Source organism: Hyaena hyaena, unplaced genomic scaffold (genome assembly GCF_003009895.1).
Source record: "Hyaena hyaena isolate Hyena2069 unplaced genomic scaffold, ASM300989v1 scaffold_417, whole genome shotgun sequence".
In the NCBI taxonomy this organism is placed as follows: domain Eukaryota; kingdom Metazoa; phylum Chordata; class Mammalia; order Carnivora; family Hyaenidae; genus Hyaena; species Hyaena hyaena.
Genome location: NW_024081050.1, coordinates 145,122 through 160,184, shown reverse-complemented (window position 1 = coordinate 160,184; position 15,063 = coordinate 145,122). Strand labels below are relative to the sequence as shown.

Genomic DNA, 15,063 nt, shown 5'->3' with positions numbered 1-15,063 from the left:
AAACCTAAAAAATGAATAATCCAATTAAAAAATGGACCAAAGACATGACTAGACTTTTTTCCAAAAAAGACATATAGATGGCCAGCAGACATATGAAAAGATATTCAACATCACTGATCATCAGGGAAATATAAAGCAAAACTACAAGGAACTATCACCTCACACCTGTCAGAATGGCTAACATCAACAACACAAGAAGCAACAGGTGTTGGCAATGATTTAGAGAAAGGAGAACCCTCTTGCACTGCTGGTGGGAATGCAAACTGGTGAAGCCACTCTGGAAAACAGTATGGAGGCTCCTCAAAAAGTTAAAATAGAGCTACCTATGATCCAGTAATTGTACTACTAAGTATGTACCCAAATAATACAAAAATACTAATTCAAAGGGATACATGCACCCTGATGTTTATAGCAGCATTATTTACAATAGCTAAACTGTAATTGCAATTGTAATTGCAGCCTGACTGTCCATCAACTGATGAATGGATAAAGTAAATGTAGGATAGGGGCATCTGAGTGGCTTAGTCAGTTAAGTATCCCACTCTTGATTTTGGCTCAGGTCATGATCTCACAGCTGTGAGATCAAGACCCAAGACCCATATCAGGCAAGATTCATTCTCTCTCTCTCAAAAGAAAAAAACAAACAAAACAAAACAAAACATGAGGTGTATATATATACAATGGAATATTACTTAGCCATAAAAAAGAATGAAATCTGGCCATTTGCAATGACATAGAGTTAAGTGAAATATTCAGAGAAAGACAACGCCATATGATTTCACTCATGCTGGACTTAAGAAACAAAACAAACGAGCAAAGGGGAAAGAAAAGAAGGAGGCAAACCAAGAAACAGACTCTCAACTATTGAGAATAAACTGATGATTATGAGAGGGGAGGTTGGTGGGAGGATGGGTAAAACAGGTGATGAGGATTAAGGACTGCATTGCTATGATGAGCACCTGGTGTTGTATGAAACTGCTGAATCACTGTATTGTATGCCTGAAATTAATATTACACTGTATGTTAACTAATTAGAATTTAAATACAAACTTTAAAAAGTCAAGGGTTTTTTTTCTTAGACATAAGATGATGCTAAAATTCATACTGAAAAACTAGGAAAACTCTGAAAAAATAGCTATGGAGGAACTGGCCTATCAAATATTAAAATATAAGTGTCTATAATTCAGTGTGTACTGGTATATAAACAATAGGTCAGTGGCATGTAACAGAAAATCCAGATGTTGACCCACTCCTTACGGAAATCTAGTGATAATGAGGGCAGTATTTCAAATCCGTGGGGACAAATATTGACATCTTAGTAAATGATATTGGGATAACTGGACAGATGTTTGGAACAAGATGGAATTAGATCTTTTCCTCACACTATGTACAATTCTGTCTGCCCTTCATAGTTTACATTTACAGGGGTTGGGGGAGACAATAAAGTAAATAAGCTACCTTTACAATAAAAAAGGTAAGTGGTATAAGGATACCTGGGTAAGGGGAATAAGGAAAGAGGAGAAATAAGGTGCAGAGTTTGCATTACAATATCTAAAAGCAGGGGCAGAGAAGGCCTCATTGATATGAATAGTAGCATTTGAACAAAGACTTGGTAACATGAAGCAAGCCATGTATTTAGACTTGATTCCAAACTAGTTAAGGACAGAAAAATTACAAGCCAATTTCAGTCATGAAAAAGGACATAAAATGCTGTACAAACCAAACACAGCAATGTGTTTAAAGAGTTAATACATCGTGATCAACTTGGGTTTATCACAGGAATGTAGATTTGGTTTAATATTAGAAAAACATATAAATCTTATTCACCACATTAAAAAATAAAGAGCAAAGATTATTTCAATAGATTTAGCAATAATTTAATAAAATGTAGCGCTCATTCATGATTTAAAACAGAATGACAAAACAAGCAAACAAAATCTCTTAGCGAACTACAAATAGCTACATTTTCAAAAAGAGCAACATTCCATAAAATCCACATGAAGCATCACCACTGTTAACAGAAACCTTAGAAACATAACCTCTAAAACAGGGAATAATGTCCAGTATTGATGCTTCTATTCATCTTTGCACTTCTAGCAAGTGCAGTCAGAAAAGAAAAAAAAACTAAGAATTAGAAACAAAAATGTCATTATTCAGATGATATGATTATAAAATCTCAGCCTCTACAAATTATTAGAATGTTTAGCAAGTTGTTAGATATAAGATCAATATCAGAAATCAACTGTATTTTTAAATAGCAGTTAGAACAAAATATAAATCTATTTAAAGTGCAAACCCTGCACTGAGGAAAAAGACTAATTTTACTGACAAATATTAAAAAGGTCTAAGTAAATGGAAAATATACTATATGCAAGCACAGAAGACTCCATTTACTCAAGGGGAGCTACAGATTCAGTGCAAAATTCCAATAAAAATCCAACATTCCGCCCCCTCCCCATGGAACTTGGAAAACAGATTCTGAAGTTCACATGAAAAGCAAAACTTCAAGAATACACAGAATACTCATAAAAAAATAAATAAGGTGTAAGACTTGCCCTATTAGATACCAAAGATTTAATTAGGCTGGAATGATGAAAATCTCTTGTTTTGACACAGGGATAGGAAGACTGGCCAGTGGAATAGGATAAAAGACACAGACCCAAAAACATATAGGAACTTGTCATAGGAGCATGGCTGTTACAGGGAAAGCATGCACCATTCAATAAATTGGGTTCCACGTAGGGCAAAAAAAGTAACTAGATTCTACATCGACACTAGGCACAAAAATAGATTCCAGATAAACACTTAAAAAATAAAAAATAAAACCTTAAAACCTTTAAATTTTTGTGACTTCGGGATGAAGATGTGTTTCTTTGAAAAGATACAGAAAAACAGTCATAAAGATTAATATTCAGTATATATACTTATAAATTAACTTAAAAACCCCAAATAGATTAAGGAAAAGTAAATGCAAATGGCTGATAAGCGTAACAAGAGCTTAATCTTACAAGTAATTACAGAAATATAAAGGCCCAAAGTAATATCATTTTATACCCACTAGAATGGCAAAATTTAAAATTGTGACTATTCTAGGGGCACCTGTGTGGCTCTTTTGGCTAAGACAGATTTCTACTCAGGTCACGATCTCCTGGTTCCTGAGTTTGAGCCCCAATCCCACTAGGCCTCCTCAATCCCCCAATCTCTCCGCCGCTCCTCTGCTCTGGCTCCCTCTCTCAAACATAAATAAGCTTAGAAATAAAGAAAAAAGAAATCTTCCTGTTCCAAGTGGTGAGTGTATTGAATAATGGGAACTGTCGGTGGTAGTATAAATTGTAAACCAGTTCCCATTACTGAATTATCACTCAGTTCATGACCCAGTAACTTCACACCTAGATTCTCGGCAAAAACTTAAGCATCTATGTAGATCAGGACTTCATAGTGACATTGTTTATACAGGCTGTACTCTGAAAGCAATCCACATGTCCATGGAATAAACTATGGATCATTGAGTTACAATAAAATATTATACAGCAATGAAAGTGAGAGAACTATGGCTACACCTAATAATATAGATTCTCTTAGAGATGTAATCTGAAGCGTGAGAGGCAGAATATTACAAACCATACGGTACATTTTTTTTTCTTTTTGGCACGGCCTAAACGCAAACAAAACCAAGCAAGGTTAAGGGTACGTATGTGTGGTAACAAAACTTAGAAAACAGGGGGAACTAAGATTTACACAAAATTCAGGATAATTTAAAAAAAAAATCTCTGAAAGGGGAATGGTGGGGGAATGGGATGGAAAGGCAATCCTGAGGAGATTCGAAGGGCTCTGGTAAAATTCTACTTCACAAATGACGTAGTGTGTTCACCATGTTTCTTAACTTACATATTCTGCAATTTTCAAATATTACAAAAATGTCAAACTTGAAAAACAAAACTAGAAGAGAACATACCCCAAAAGCGCTACACGCGCAAGCTACCGCCCTCAAGGCACTCTGGGTCCGCAGTCTCGTGGTCGGTTGCCTGTGGGGGGCGGAGCCTGTGGCTTTCTCCACGCATGCGTCTGACCACCAGCCAATCAGCGATGTCTCCAAACTAGGGGCCCTTGGCTTTTCTCTCGCGGGAATTCTGAGTTGCCTCAGAGGAGCGTCGACAGCCAAGCAGATACAGGAGGTGAGAAGCTGGGTTGTTGGATGCTGGAGTGGCGGGGACATCGGTAGAGAGACCTGTATCCATGGCCATAGGCCGTTGGCGGTATTTTCAGGCGGGAGGAGGGAAAGACTGTCTAGCGCGGGAGTCCTAGTTAGAGGCTTCTCTTTATTTGTGAGGTAAATCTTTCCGATTGGCAGGACCTGGGTGGGGCCTCTGACAGGAAAATTAAGTCCGTGAACTTCACCGAGGGCAAGGCCTTGAGCAGGTGAGGGACTGGTGGAAAGCCGCGGGCTGAATGGGATCTGACAGGTCTAGACGCCCCAGGCAAGTTTATAAGGGGGGGGAAGGAGAGGGCTGAATGGAATCTGACAGGTCTCGACGACCCAGGCAAGTTTATATCTGAGGAGCAGGTGGGCCTTCGTCTGTCCCTCGTCCCCGCCCCAAACCCGTCAGAAACAATTAAAATGAACTGAGGGCTTCTCTTCACTTGTCCTCGATGTCTGTATTGTGAAAAATCTTAGGTGGAATTGTTATTTTCCGAGGCACAGATTGCAGAACATTTTTATTTATTTTTTGCGGTAAGCTTATTTTGGGGTATGCTCACGACCTATCCTGTCAACAGCTACAGTTTTGCTTCGTAACTGAAATGCACAAACTAGATTTGCCCGAATATAGCCAGAATCTGGCAGAGGCGGGGTCAAAATTCAGATCTCCGTCCTCAGATGCGAACTCTTCGTCGATGCTGTGACTATCTTTCTTAACTTTGGGGCCAACAGATTAAGTGAGGAGACTCCCCAAATGTTATTCAACTAAGATAATCTTTATTTGATATCGCTAATTTTGAAATTTACCAGTTTACTTAAGTGATGTCTTTGGATTCAGAAGGTTTGAGAGATTTATTTTTTAAAAGTCAGGAAACATCTAAATATGGTGCCGTCTGGAAGAAAGCATAGAGGGAAATCTGGGAAGACATCAGTGGAAGATCAGATCATAAGAGCCTATGACTTTGAGAAAGAAGATAAAAAAGATCTGAGTGGTTCAGAGGAGGATGTCACCGAAGGTACAGTGTTTCTAATATTATTGGGCAGTTACCATGTCCTGTACTTCCCTTGTGTTGAATGCACCACATTTTAAACTATAATAAACTTTATGCATAAAGCATTTTGATGTGCTTCATGTTTCTCATTTGGAGTTAGAAAAGCTTACACAGCATCTCTTGCCTTTACAGTCATTATTCTCCAAATGTCTGATTGATTGATAAGTAAAATATATAACACTTATGGGATAAATACATATAATATATAAAAACAAATAAAAAACCTGGCCTACTAGGCACATTAACACAGGAAGACTTGCAAAACTGTTCCTATAAAATGGTCATGGATCCTGATTTAATTGCATCTAAACTGCAGAGGAAGTACTGTATTTATATGTCTGCTTTAAAAAGTTATGTTGGCAAAAAATCCTAAAAGCCCAAAAATTAAGATATTATACCATGAAAAATTACCAAAATGGCATACATAGTTTTGAAAATATTTTTCTTTCTTATTGTCAATGCAGGGAAGACTCCAGTAATTGATAAGCATGGGAAGAAAAGGACTTCTGCAGGAATATTTGAAGATGTGGGGTGATGTGCTCAAAATAATTTTTGCCTTTTACATGAAGTACTTTAAGAAAAGTCTACTTTGGTTGTCCGGCAACTATTGTATGTAAAATACTGGGTGTGTGATATTTTGATCCTTAATTAAAAGGTTTTTTTAAATGTATTTTCACAGGGGTGAAGTACAAAATATGCTGGAAAGATTTGGAGGTATGTTTTAGGAGATATCTGTATTTTAAGAAAATTGTTTTAAATCATATAATACATAATTTGTGTAATAGGACATGTTAATCAATGAACTACAAGACTGTTACCTAATGCTCTGTCCTCACATATAAGATTTTGTGTAAGTATGTGTGATTCAACTACAGAGACTTCCTTGCTTAACCTTCTCCAGTTGTGAATGTGATGAGTAAGAATGGTACTAACAATGGTGAGGGAAGAGTGGTGTTTTTATTTTATACTGTTTGAATTTAATGGACTATGAAATTTTAGAACAAAAATGGAAGGGGAAAGTCTCTACCCCTCTTTTGTATGGACTTTACAAAGTCATGGACCAAGGTTACAAACACATGTATCTGTATACATGTCAGTTTTTCATTTTCTCAGTTATTTTCTATGACATTCCTTTGTTCCTTAGGAGGGGCAGTATAAATTGAAGCCTTTAAAATACCTCTTTATTGTTATTTTTTACATTATTAAACTATATAGTTGAGAAAGGCAACCTCCTAGCTAAAAAGAGATATATAACAGGATTAAAAGATTATAAACTTTAAATGGTATATGAAATATTAGTTACATTTACTGTATTAGGAGATAGTATTCATAAAAAAGAGTCAGTATTTGGCTCTTCTATACAAATTATTTATTCAGTCAAGTGTATTTTGAAGGCTTTCATGTATTTGGTGGTGGAAAAATGTTTGTTTTGTAATGTTTTCTAAATTTATGATAGGTGGGTATTGGAAATATAAAATATTTGTATAATAATACAGATCTATCATGATTGCTGAAAAATAACTGTTGATGGTAGTTCCCTATGCATGTATTTAGCAAAGTATTATTTGAAGTATTAAAAACTGATGAAATGTAGTACTTATGGGTAGAAAAAGCTCCACAAATCACTATGAAACTAATATATAACATTGTGTGTCAACTATAATTCAGTAAGAAAATAATTTCCTTTAATAAGTTCAGGAAAAAAAGTTCCACGGAAGTATTTAAAAGGGTTCTTGAATGAATTTATTGAATATTTACTTAAGATTTTTCTATGCTTGTATTGTGCTTCTTTTGGTAAAAATGATACAGTATCACTGTATTTTTAAAAATAATTTTCTTATTTAACTGTTTTTATCCTTTTTGGATTCTTTTTAAAAATAATTTTATGTGTTTCATATGATGAGTTCTAGCAATAATACGTCTAAATGAGTTCTTTCAGTTGGAGAGTATTTTACAAATTTAGAAAAATTTAGCCCTTACTAGTGTTTTCTCAGGAAGACAAAAGTCTATCTTTGAGACTCCCCCTTTTTTTTTTTTTCATGTTTAGCTTTTTCAAATAATCTCAAAGTTAAAAAATTAATTCTAGGAAAGTCAGAATCAGGATACTTATAGCTCCAAGTTTTCTTAGAAAAAAAAAAGCAATCTTGCTTTTAATAATATACTTTAAATTTAATTTTAAATGTCTTTCCAAAACTGTAAACCAACTATATCCCTATTTAATTTGAACATGTGGCAACAAAATAATTTTCTTCATTAAGATTTAATAAATATTATTTTTCAATAAAGCTGACATTAACAAGGCTCTTCTTGCCAAGAGAAAAAGACTGGAAATGTATACCAAGGCTTCTCTCAAAACTAGTAACCAGAAAATTGAATATGTTTGGAAAACCCAACAAGAGCAAAGGTAAGGTTGTAGGTTTTTCAGACACAACATTTTTATAATTTCTTAGTATTCATTGTGCAAATTATGAAAAATACTATCACCTTCTATTTATTGGTGTCTCTAGTCAAAAATACGTTTGGCTTGACTTTTTTCAAAGTCCTTTAGTGTTATAACTGTATTCCTTCATAGACTTGAGATGATTTCCTAGAAATCCATGAAGATTATCTTTTTCTCCATTTAAATAGCCATTGAGGGTTGTTTTTTTTTTTTACTATAAAGTTTATTTACATTCATTCCAGAAACTCTCACAGACTGAATGAAAAGTGAATGTCATATTGATAGTTACCTATTTAACAATGTAGAAAAAGATCAATTTTATTCTAAATAATCTTTATATTTTAGCTGATGGCTTAACTGTTACTGTTTACAAAATCATTGTTATACCAAAATGGGGAGAAAATTAAGTGAAATATTTCTCTTTGGAATCTTTCATGATAAACATAGTAACTTTATTCAATGTTTATCATATTGGAACTTATATTTAGATGGAGAAAATGAGAAATAAACTGCATGGAGATAAAATGGACTTTCAGGAAAATTTATGTCTATAATAAAACTTCCATAGGTTTCAGAACTAAAGCATGTGAAAGGCTTTTCTGTTAGCTGGTTAGGAAAATAAACACTTCTATAATTAGCATAATTCATAATTTTACTTTTTGGTTCCACATCTGAAAATTTAAGGAGCCATTATTTCCTTCTTTTATTGTAATATAAATTATGTCAATTTTGTTTTGAATTTTTCCATTATTGGTATGAAATATGAAAATATTCATTCTTACGTTTTACAGGCAGAAGCTTAACCAAGAGTATTCTCAGCAATTTCTGGCTTTGTTTCATCAGTGGGATTTAGATGTGCAGAAAGCTGAGGAACAAGAAGAAAAACTAGCTGTTAGTATCATAATCATACTTAGTTTTATAATTGATCTATTATAACCAAGTGTCAAGTAGGAATGGAGAGCCTAGCTATGTATATATCTGTGACACTCAGCTGGGTTTCACTTCCCATGCTGGTTGTGTTTTGGTCCTTCTGAATGGTAAACCAGAGAATAATGGGGCATTCCATACTTAGAAAAGCTGTTGGCCTTTGCCTCCTCTATTGGTTGTAATTCTTGCAGTTCCAAGTGACAGAAATTGTCAAGGTACAAAAAAACATTATTGGGTTATATAAAAGAAGTCCAGGGGTAGTTTGGCTTCAGACATAGCTGGATGCATGTAAGGAAGGATTGCTTAGATAGTGTCATTTGGCTCTGTCTCAATTCTTAATAAGCTCTTTCAGTGTGATAAGCAAGATAGATAGCTTCTTGCATTTGTAAACTTGCTACAAGTTTAGTAACCCCAGTGGACTAAAATAGACTTTCTCAATAACTGCCAGGAAGAAAAGTCCTCTGGAGGAATATCATTGGTCTGGTTTGGATTATTCTCCCATTCCTGAACCAGTCATTATGGTTAAAACATGGTTTTCTCTTAATGGCCAGACTGTTGTTACATGCCCATCTCTATGGGAGATAGAAGTCAGCCCCCTTCCCTATATATAACTATGTTAACTATCATGTTATTTAATTCTTTTTTTTATAAAATTATCACACATTTCTTATTTAAGAGTTAAGGTACTATTCATATTAAATAATCTTAGGGTTGATGAGCTCAGTTTTAGAAATGTTAATATGAGGGGCGCCTGGGTGGCTCAGTCGGTTAAGTGTCCAACTTCAGCTTAGGTCATGATCTCACGGTTCATGGGTTCGAGCCCCGCATCAGGCTTTGTGCTGACAGCTAGCTCAGAGCCTGGAGCCTGTCTTTGGATTCTGTGTCTCCTTCTCTCTCTGACCCTCCCCTGCTCATGCTGTCTCTGTCTCTCTCTCAAAAATAAATAAAACATTAAAAAATAAAAAGAAATGTTAATATGAAACAAACAAGGGGATGTGTTGAGCAGGCCATTGGTATGAGTTGAGTTCTAGAAAGAGAAATAAGTTGAACTTACAAAGTTGGGAGTTCTCAACATAAAGACAGCATTTAACCATGAGATTGGATAAGATCACCAAGGGAGTGGTTGTAAATGTAAAAGAGAAGTAAGTCTAAGAACTGAGCTCTGGAATAAGTACTTCAATGTTTAGAGTTCAAGAAGATGAGGGAGAACCAGTAAAGGAGACTGAGAATGAGTTGCCTAATAATTGGTAGAAAGAAAATGACTCCAAGTGCAGTCAAGAAAACCTTTTGAGAGAGAGAAAGGATACACTTTGTCATATGCTGCTTATAGGCCACATAAGGTAGATCTGGCAATGTGGAGGTTGTTAGTGTTCTTGATCAGAATGATTTTGGTAGAAAAGTAAATACAAAAAGTTGACTGGAATGAATATAAGAGAGAATAGGAAAGATAGAAATGGGGTGGTAGCCTGAGTAGAAAAGGAATAGTATGTGGGTTTTTTGTTTAAGAATGGAGAAAAAGTAACATGTTTGTGTGCTAACAAAAATAATCTTGAGAAAAAATAAGTAATTGAAAGAGGGGGGACGATTGCTGAATTCTTTAGAATGGTTGGGACATATGAAAAACTTGGCTGTTACAGAGAAAGGATAGTTCATCCTTAAAAATAGGAAATAAGGTAGAGTATGTGAGCACAGATAGATGTAGGTTTGTAGATAGATAATAGTAATAGAGACCCAAAGTTCTCTTTGTATTACTTTTATTTACTTAGTGAAATAATTAAGGTCATTGGATGGTAGAAAAGAAGTTGCTTTTTGAAGTCAAATGAGAAGATATAAAATACTTTCCTGAAGAGTGGGCCAGTGAATAGACTAGGGAAATGTAATTTCCAAGTAGCAGTAAGGACCCAATTTAGGCTGTGATCACAGTGATCATGATTTAAAGTGAGACCTGCCAGCATGTGGGGTTTTCTGCAGTCATGACCAGCTGCAGATAGCGTAGCTGCAAAGGTGAATTTGAAGAGTTCAGAGTAGTATCTAACACATGGTTACTATGAAGTTTGTTATTGTTAATACTATGTAGAGGTTGTAGATATTGGCAATTACAAAATCTAGGGTATGAGCATATGAGTAAATGGCTAAAGTTGGATGGGAGACAAAAAAACCACTGGTGGAAAGTAGGCCAAGAAACTAAAGTTATTGGAAGGATTACTCATGTTGATACTGAAAGTACAAAGAATTAAAACATATTTTGAGTATTTTTAAGTGTTGCTACTCAATGACTGTTAGGTTTACTACATTATTGTTGTATATAGTGGTGAACTTGGTAATAATAGTTAAAAGTGTTAATTTTTTTAATGTTTATTTTTGAGAGTATAAAAAAACATTTAAAAAATTAAAAAAAAAAGGGGGGGGTCACCTGGGTGGCTCAGTTGTTTGGGTGTCCGACTTCAGCTCAGGTCATGATCTCACGGTTTGTGGGTTCGAGCCCTGAGTCGGGCCCTGTGCTGACAGCTAGCTCAGAGCCTGGAGTCTGCTTCAGATTCTGTGTCACCCTCTCTCTGACCCTCCCCTGTTCACGCTGTCTCTCTCTCTCTGTCTCTCTCTCTCTGTCTCTCAGAAATAAATAAAAATATTAAAAAAATTTTTTTTAATGTTTATTTTTGAGAGACAGAGACAGCATGAATGAGGTTAGTGCAGAGAGAGAGGGAGACAGAGAATCTGAGGCAGGCTCTAGACTCTGAGCTGTCAGAATAGAGTGTGACCCAGGGCTCCAACTCAGGAGCCATGAGATCATGACCTGAGCCAAAGTCAGACGCTTAACTGACTGAGCCACCCAGGTGCCTCTTAAAACAGTGTTGATTTAAAAACTATATCTTTTAAATTAAAGAATTATTTTTTGCCAAATTTTAAATTTTACCCAAATTGTTATAATTTTTTTTCTTTTATATTTGTAGAACCTGTTTCGACAGCAACAAAAGGTTTTTCAACAATCTAGAATTGTTCAGAGCCAGAGACTGAAAACAATCAGACAGTTATATGAGCAGTTCATAAAGGTCTGTTGTATTTGGTTATGTAATACATTCTTATATAACATTATATTTGGAAATATAAGATAAATATTTCCTTCTAAGTTTAAGGGAAACATTTTGCTTATATATTTTAAATTCTTAATTACTTCCCATTTTTATTTAAGTGTTAAATATATTTTTATTTTAATGTTCATTTTAAGACTGTTATTGTGGGATTATTAAAGACATGAAATGGTAGATTGGGAATTTTATCTAAATGTATATATTATACATAAAATTCATACTTTATTAACTTTAGTAGTAATAGTTCTATCTTAACTAAAAATAGAACATCCATAAATTATTTTTAGGTAGTCTTTTACTTGTCTTTGTATCTCTAGTATTTGCTAAATAGAAAGTACACAATTGAAAATGAGGAATATTTTATTTTCTAATGTATTACATATGTACTTTATGGTATATTTACTTTTAGGATTATTAGTGACAAAAAAATAGCTTTATGTGCCAACTGATAATCATGAGATGGCTCAGACATATACTAGAATGAAAAAGTCAGTGATTAAAAATTTGTGGATTGAGAATTATCTGAGACAGGCATATTAGCAAATTGTGGTTTGTGGCATTGGCCTCTTATTCATGCAGATATATTTACTTTTTAGTATTTGTTCATAGGAGCTCATTGGAATCCTGCACATACTTTTTTTTTTTTGATGTGGAGGATGCTTTTAAATAATCTTGTTCAAATATTACAATGTCACCCTTTTAAAGGAACTGGGATGCTCTGAATAAACTAGTAAAATAGTTTAAAACAATTAGTTTTAAAGAATTTTAATATGTATGTACACCAAAGTTATTTTTAGAAGTGTTTCCAGTCAGACGCACCTGAGTAGCTCAGTTGGTTGAGCGTCTGACTTTGGCTCAGGTCATGATCTCATGGTTCAGTTTGTGAGTTCAAGCGCCACATCGGGCTCCCTGCTGTCACTGCAGAGCATGCTTTGGATCCTCTGTCCCCTCCTCTGCCACTCCCCTGATTGCACTCTCAAAAATAAATACATGTTTTTAAAAAAACTTTCTAATCAGCTTGCTCTAATGCACTCTAAAAACCATTTGTTAATTGGTGAAGGTAGATAAAGTGCTAGAAAAGATTTCTTCTAAATCTTATCACTGTTACACTTAGGAAGTTTAGTATTATATCTGATTCCCTTATTCTTCACATCCAGTTATTAGTAGGTCCTATAATTTTTGCTTCTGCAATGGTTCTTTTAATTCCCATAGCTACTATCCCTAGTTTACAACCTCATCATTCTTTGCTTATACTATTAAACATCAGCTGATTTTTCTGTTCATCAAACTACTCTTCCATAGGTCTGTCATACTCTCTTCCTAAAACATCTCTTCCCTCTTGAAAAAGTCAGTAACTTCTCATTTTCAATTCTTATGTATTCAATATCTACCCACCCCCTCCAGCCCATAACGTGATCCTCTTTTTATGCTTCAATTACCACATTTGTCTGTTAATTCCCACTCCTCCAGATAATTGCTTTCTCTGAACTCACTCACTATGTACTTCCATTATGCTTCTGCTCTTGCCCTAAAATACTTTTACGTTTTCTTTCTCTATTGAAATTGTATTCTTTTGCCAACTAAATTAGAGTTATTCCCTATATTTTCTACTACATAGCCATAGCAAGTTGCATTTCCATTCCTATTATAAAATTTTACATTGTTTATAGTTTCTTACTGGAGTAAGAGTGTGATCATATATTGTTTTTTAATTTTTCTACAACACTTAATATAGTTCTTTTTATATAGTACGAGTTAGGACCACTGTTTGTTAGATGAATAGTAAAGATTTATAACATAATTTGTTTCTCATAAATTGAAAAAAGGTACAGTATAGATCATTTTATTCCCTCTAATACATTCACATCCCATTGACTATTAGTCATAATAACATAATAACTACCTGCTATTTTGAAATCTTGTTAGAAATTTTAAAAATTATGGCATTCTTTTTTTTTTTCTACTTTGACCGTAATATTAATAGTTCATTAACTTGTTATTCTGAGTAAAGTACACTACTGTCATACCTCCTATAATAACATTTGATCCATGTCTGATGCTTTTTATTCCTTTAGTGGGTGTCTTGGTTTCTACTGTTAATTAGAATATTTTTCTTTGGAATAAATAATGCACATTATTTAAAGATCCTACCTTTTTAAAATTTTTTAAAGTTTATTTATTTTGAGAGAGACAGTGTGAGCATGAGCAGGGGAGGGGGAGAGAGAGGGAGAAGAATCACAAGCAGACTCTATGCTGACAGTGCAATGCAAAGCCCAACATGGTGTTCGAACTCATGAACTGCGAGATCATGACCTGAGCCTAAATTAAGAGTGGGACACTTAACCAACTGAGCCACCCAGGCACCTCTTTAATTTATTTTTAATGTTTATTTTTGAGAGAAAGAGAGTGCAAGTAGGGGACTGGGCAGAGAGAAAGGGAGACATAGAATCCGAAGCAGGCTTCAGGCTCTGAGATGTCAGTACAAGAGCCCGATGCAGGGCTTGAACCCACTGACTGGGACATCATAACCTGAGCCAAAGTCGGATGCTTAACCGAGTGAGCCACCAAGGCACCCCTGGAGATCCTACTTTTGAAAACTAATTATACAGGTTTAGAATCTGAGATGAAAAGTGGTGGTAACTGAACTAGCCTTTTGCGTTTTAGAGTATGGAGGACTTGGAAAAGAATCATGATAATCTACTTACTGGCGCACAAAATGAACTTAGAAAAGAAATGGCTATGTTGCAAAAAAAAATTATGATGGAAACTGTAAGTCATTATATTTTAAATTGAGAAAAAATAAGGATTAATGCAAGCATTGAAATATTTTATTTGCTGAAATATGTATAACACTTATCTAAAAATTAAATGTTTAATATTTCTTTTCATGTAACAGCAGCAGCAAGAGATGGCAAGTGTTCGAAAGTCTCTTCAATCCATGTTATTCTGATGACTCTTTGAAGGAAGAACTTGAACCTAAATAATATGATACAATTATAACATTAGCTAAGAGGCATGTAATTCTTTACAGTGGTTTAAATATTTTAATTTAAAATAATACATCGTGTTAATCTTTAGTTTCAGTGTAAGAACCCCTTTCTGTTAACCTTCACATAAAGCTGAACAGTTATGTGAGTAGTAGCAATTCCTAAATTATATACACCAAGCCTTCAGTTCTTTAATAGTAATTGTGAATTTTTCTCTTTAACACTTGTCAATTAACTTCTAGCAATAAAAATGATTTAATTTCAGGTTTTGGCTTCAGTGTATCTGTATTAATCCCAACAGTTAGAAAGTACAAGTGTAAAAGGTTAAATTGTTCTTCCTTAAGAAAAAATACACAAAATCCATGTTATA

General features: G+C 34.5%; 2 protein-coding genes and 1 long non-coding RNA gene across 10 annotated transcripts in view; 1 reads left to right on the top strand and 2 right to left on the bottom strand.

The window, feature by feature from the left end:
• The window catches only part of LOC120245436, a 38,666-nt gene extending 34,654 nt beyond the window's left edge, over positions 1-4,012 (bottom strand). Inside the window, exon 1 of the long non-coding RNA XR_005531785.1 lies at positions 3,956-4,012. This is a non-coding gene — a long non-coding RNA (uncharacterized LOC120245436). The remainder of the gene's footprint in view (positions 1-3,955) is intronic.
• Positions 4,013-4,109: 97 nt separating this feature from the next.
• SYCP3 (synaptonemal complex protein 3) lies at positions 4,110-14,695 on the top strand. 5 transcript variants are annotated; one of them, XM_039252504.1, is made up of 10 exons: positions 4,110-4,175; positions 4,352-4,419; positions 5,065-5,214; positions 5,715-5,781; positions 5,930-5,964; positions 7,537-7,654; positions 8,482-8,581; positions 11,569-11,667; positions 14,371-14,475; positions 14,603-14,695. In XM_039252504.1, exons 3-10 carry the CDS (start codon positions 5,082-5,084, stop codon positions 14,654-14,656), a joined length of 711 nt encoding a protein of 236 aa, XP_039108435.1. In that variant the 5' UTR covers positions 4,110-4,175; positions 4,352-4,419; positions 5,065-5,081; the 3' UTR covers positions 14,657-14,695. The 5 variants fall into 5 exon arrangements, with proteins under 5 accessions (XP_039108435.1, XP_039108439.1, XP_039108436.1 ...); XM_039252505.1 differs by having other exon boundaries at positions 4,116-4,175; positions 5,069-5,214; XM_039252508.1 differs by lacking the exon at positions 14,371-14,475 and having other exon boundaries at positions 14,603-14,684.
• The window catches only part of CHPT1 (choline phosphotransferase 1), a 31,087-nt gene continuing 30,586 nt past the window's right edge, over positions 14,563-15,063 (bottom strand). For 2 of the 4 annotated variants that reach the window (XM_039252503.1, XM_039252501.1), the window contains one exon: positions 14,563-14,682. In XM_039252503.1, the coding sequence (XP_039108434.1) occupies positions 14,638-14,682 (45 nt within the window). In that variant the 3' untranslated portion in view covers positions 14,563-14,637. The remainder of the gene's footprint in view (positions 14,683-15,063) is intronic. The other 2 variants (XR_005531788.1, XR_005531789.1) reach the window with 2 other exon arrangements.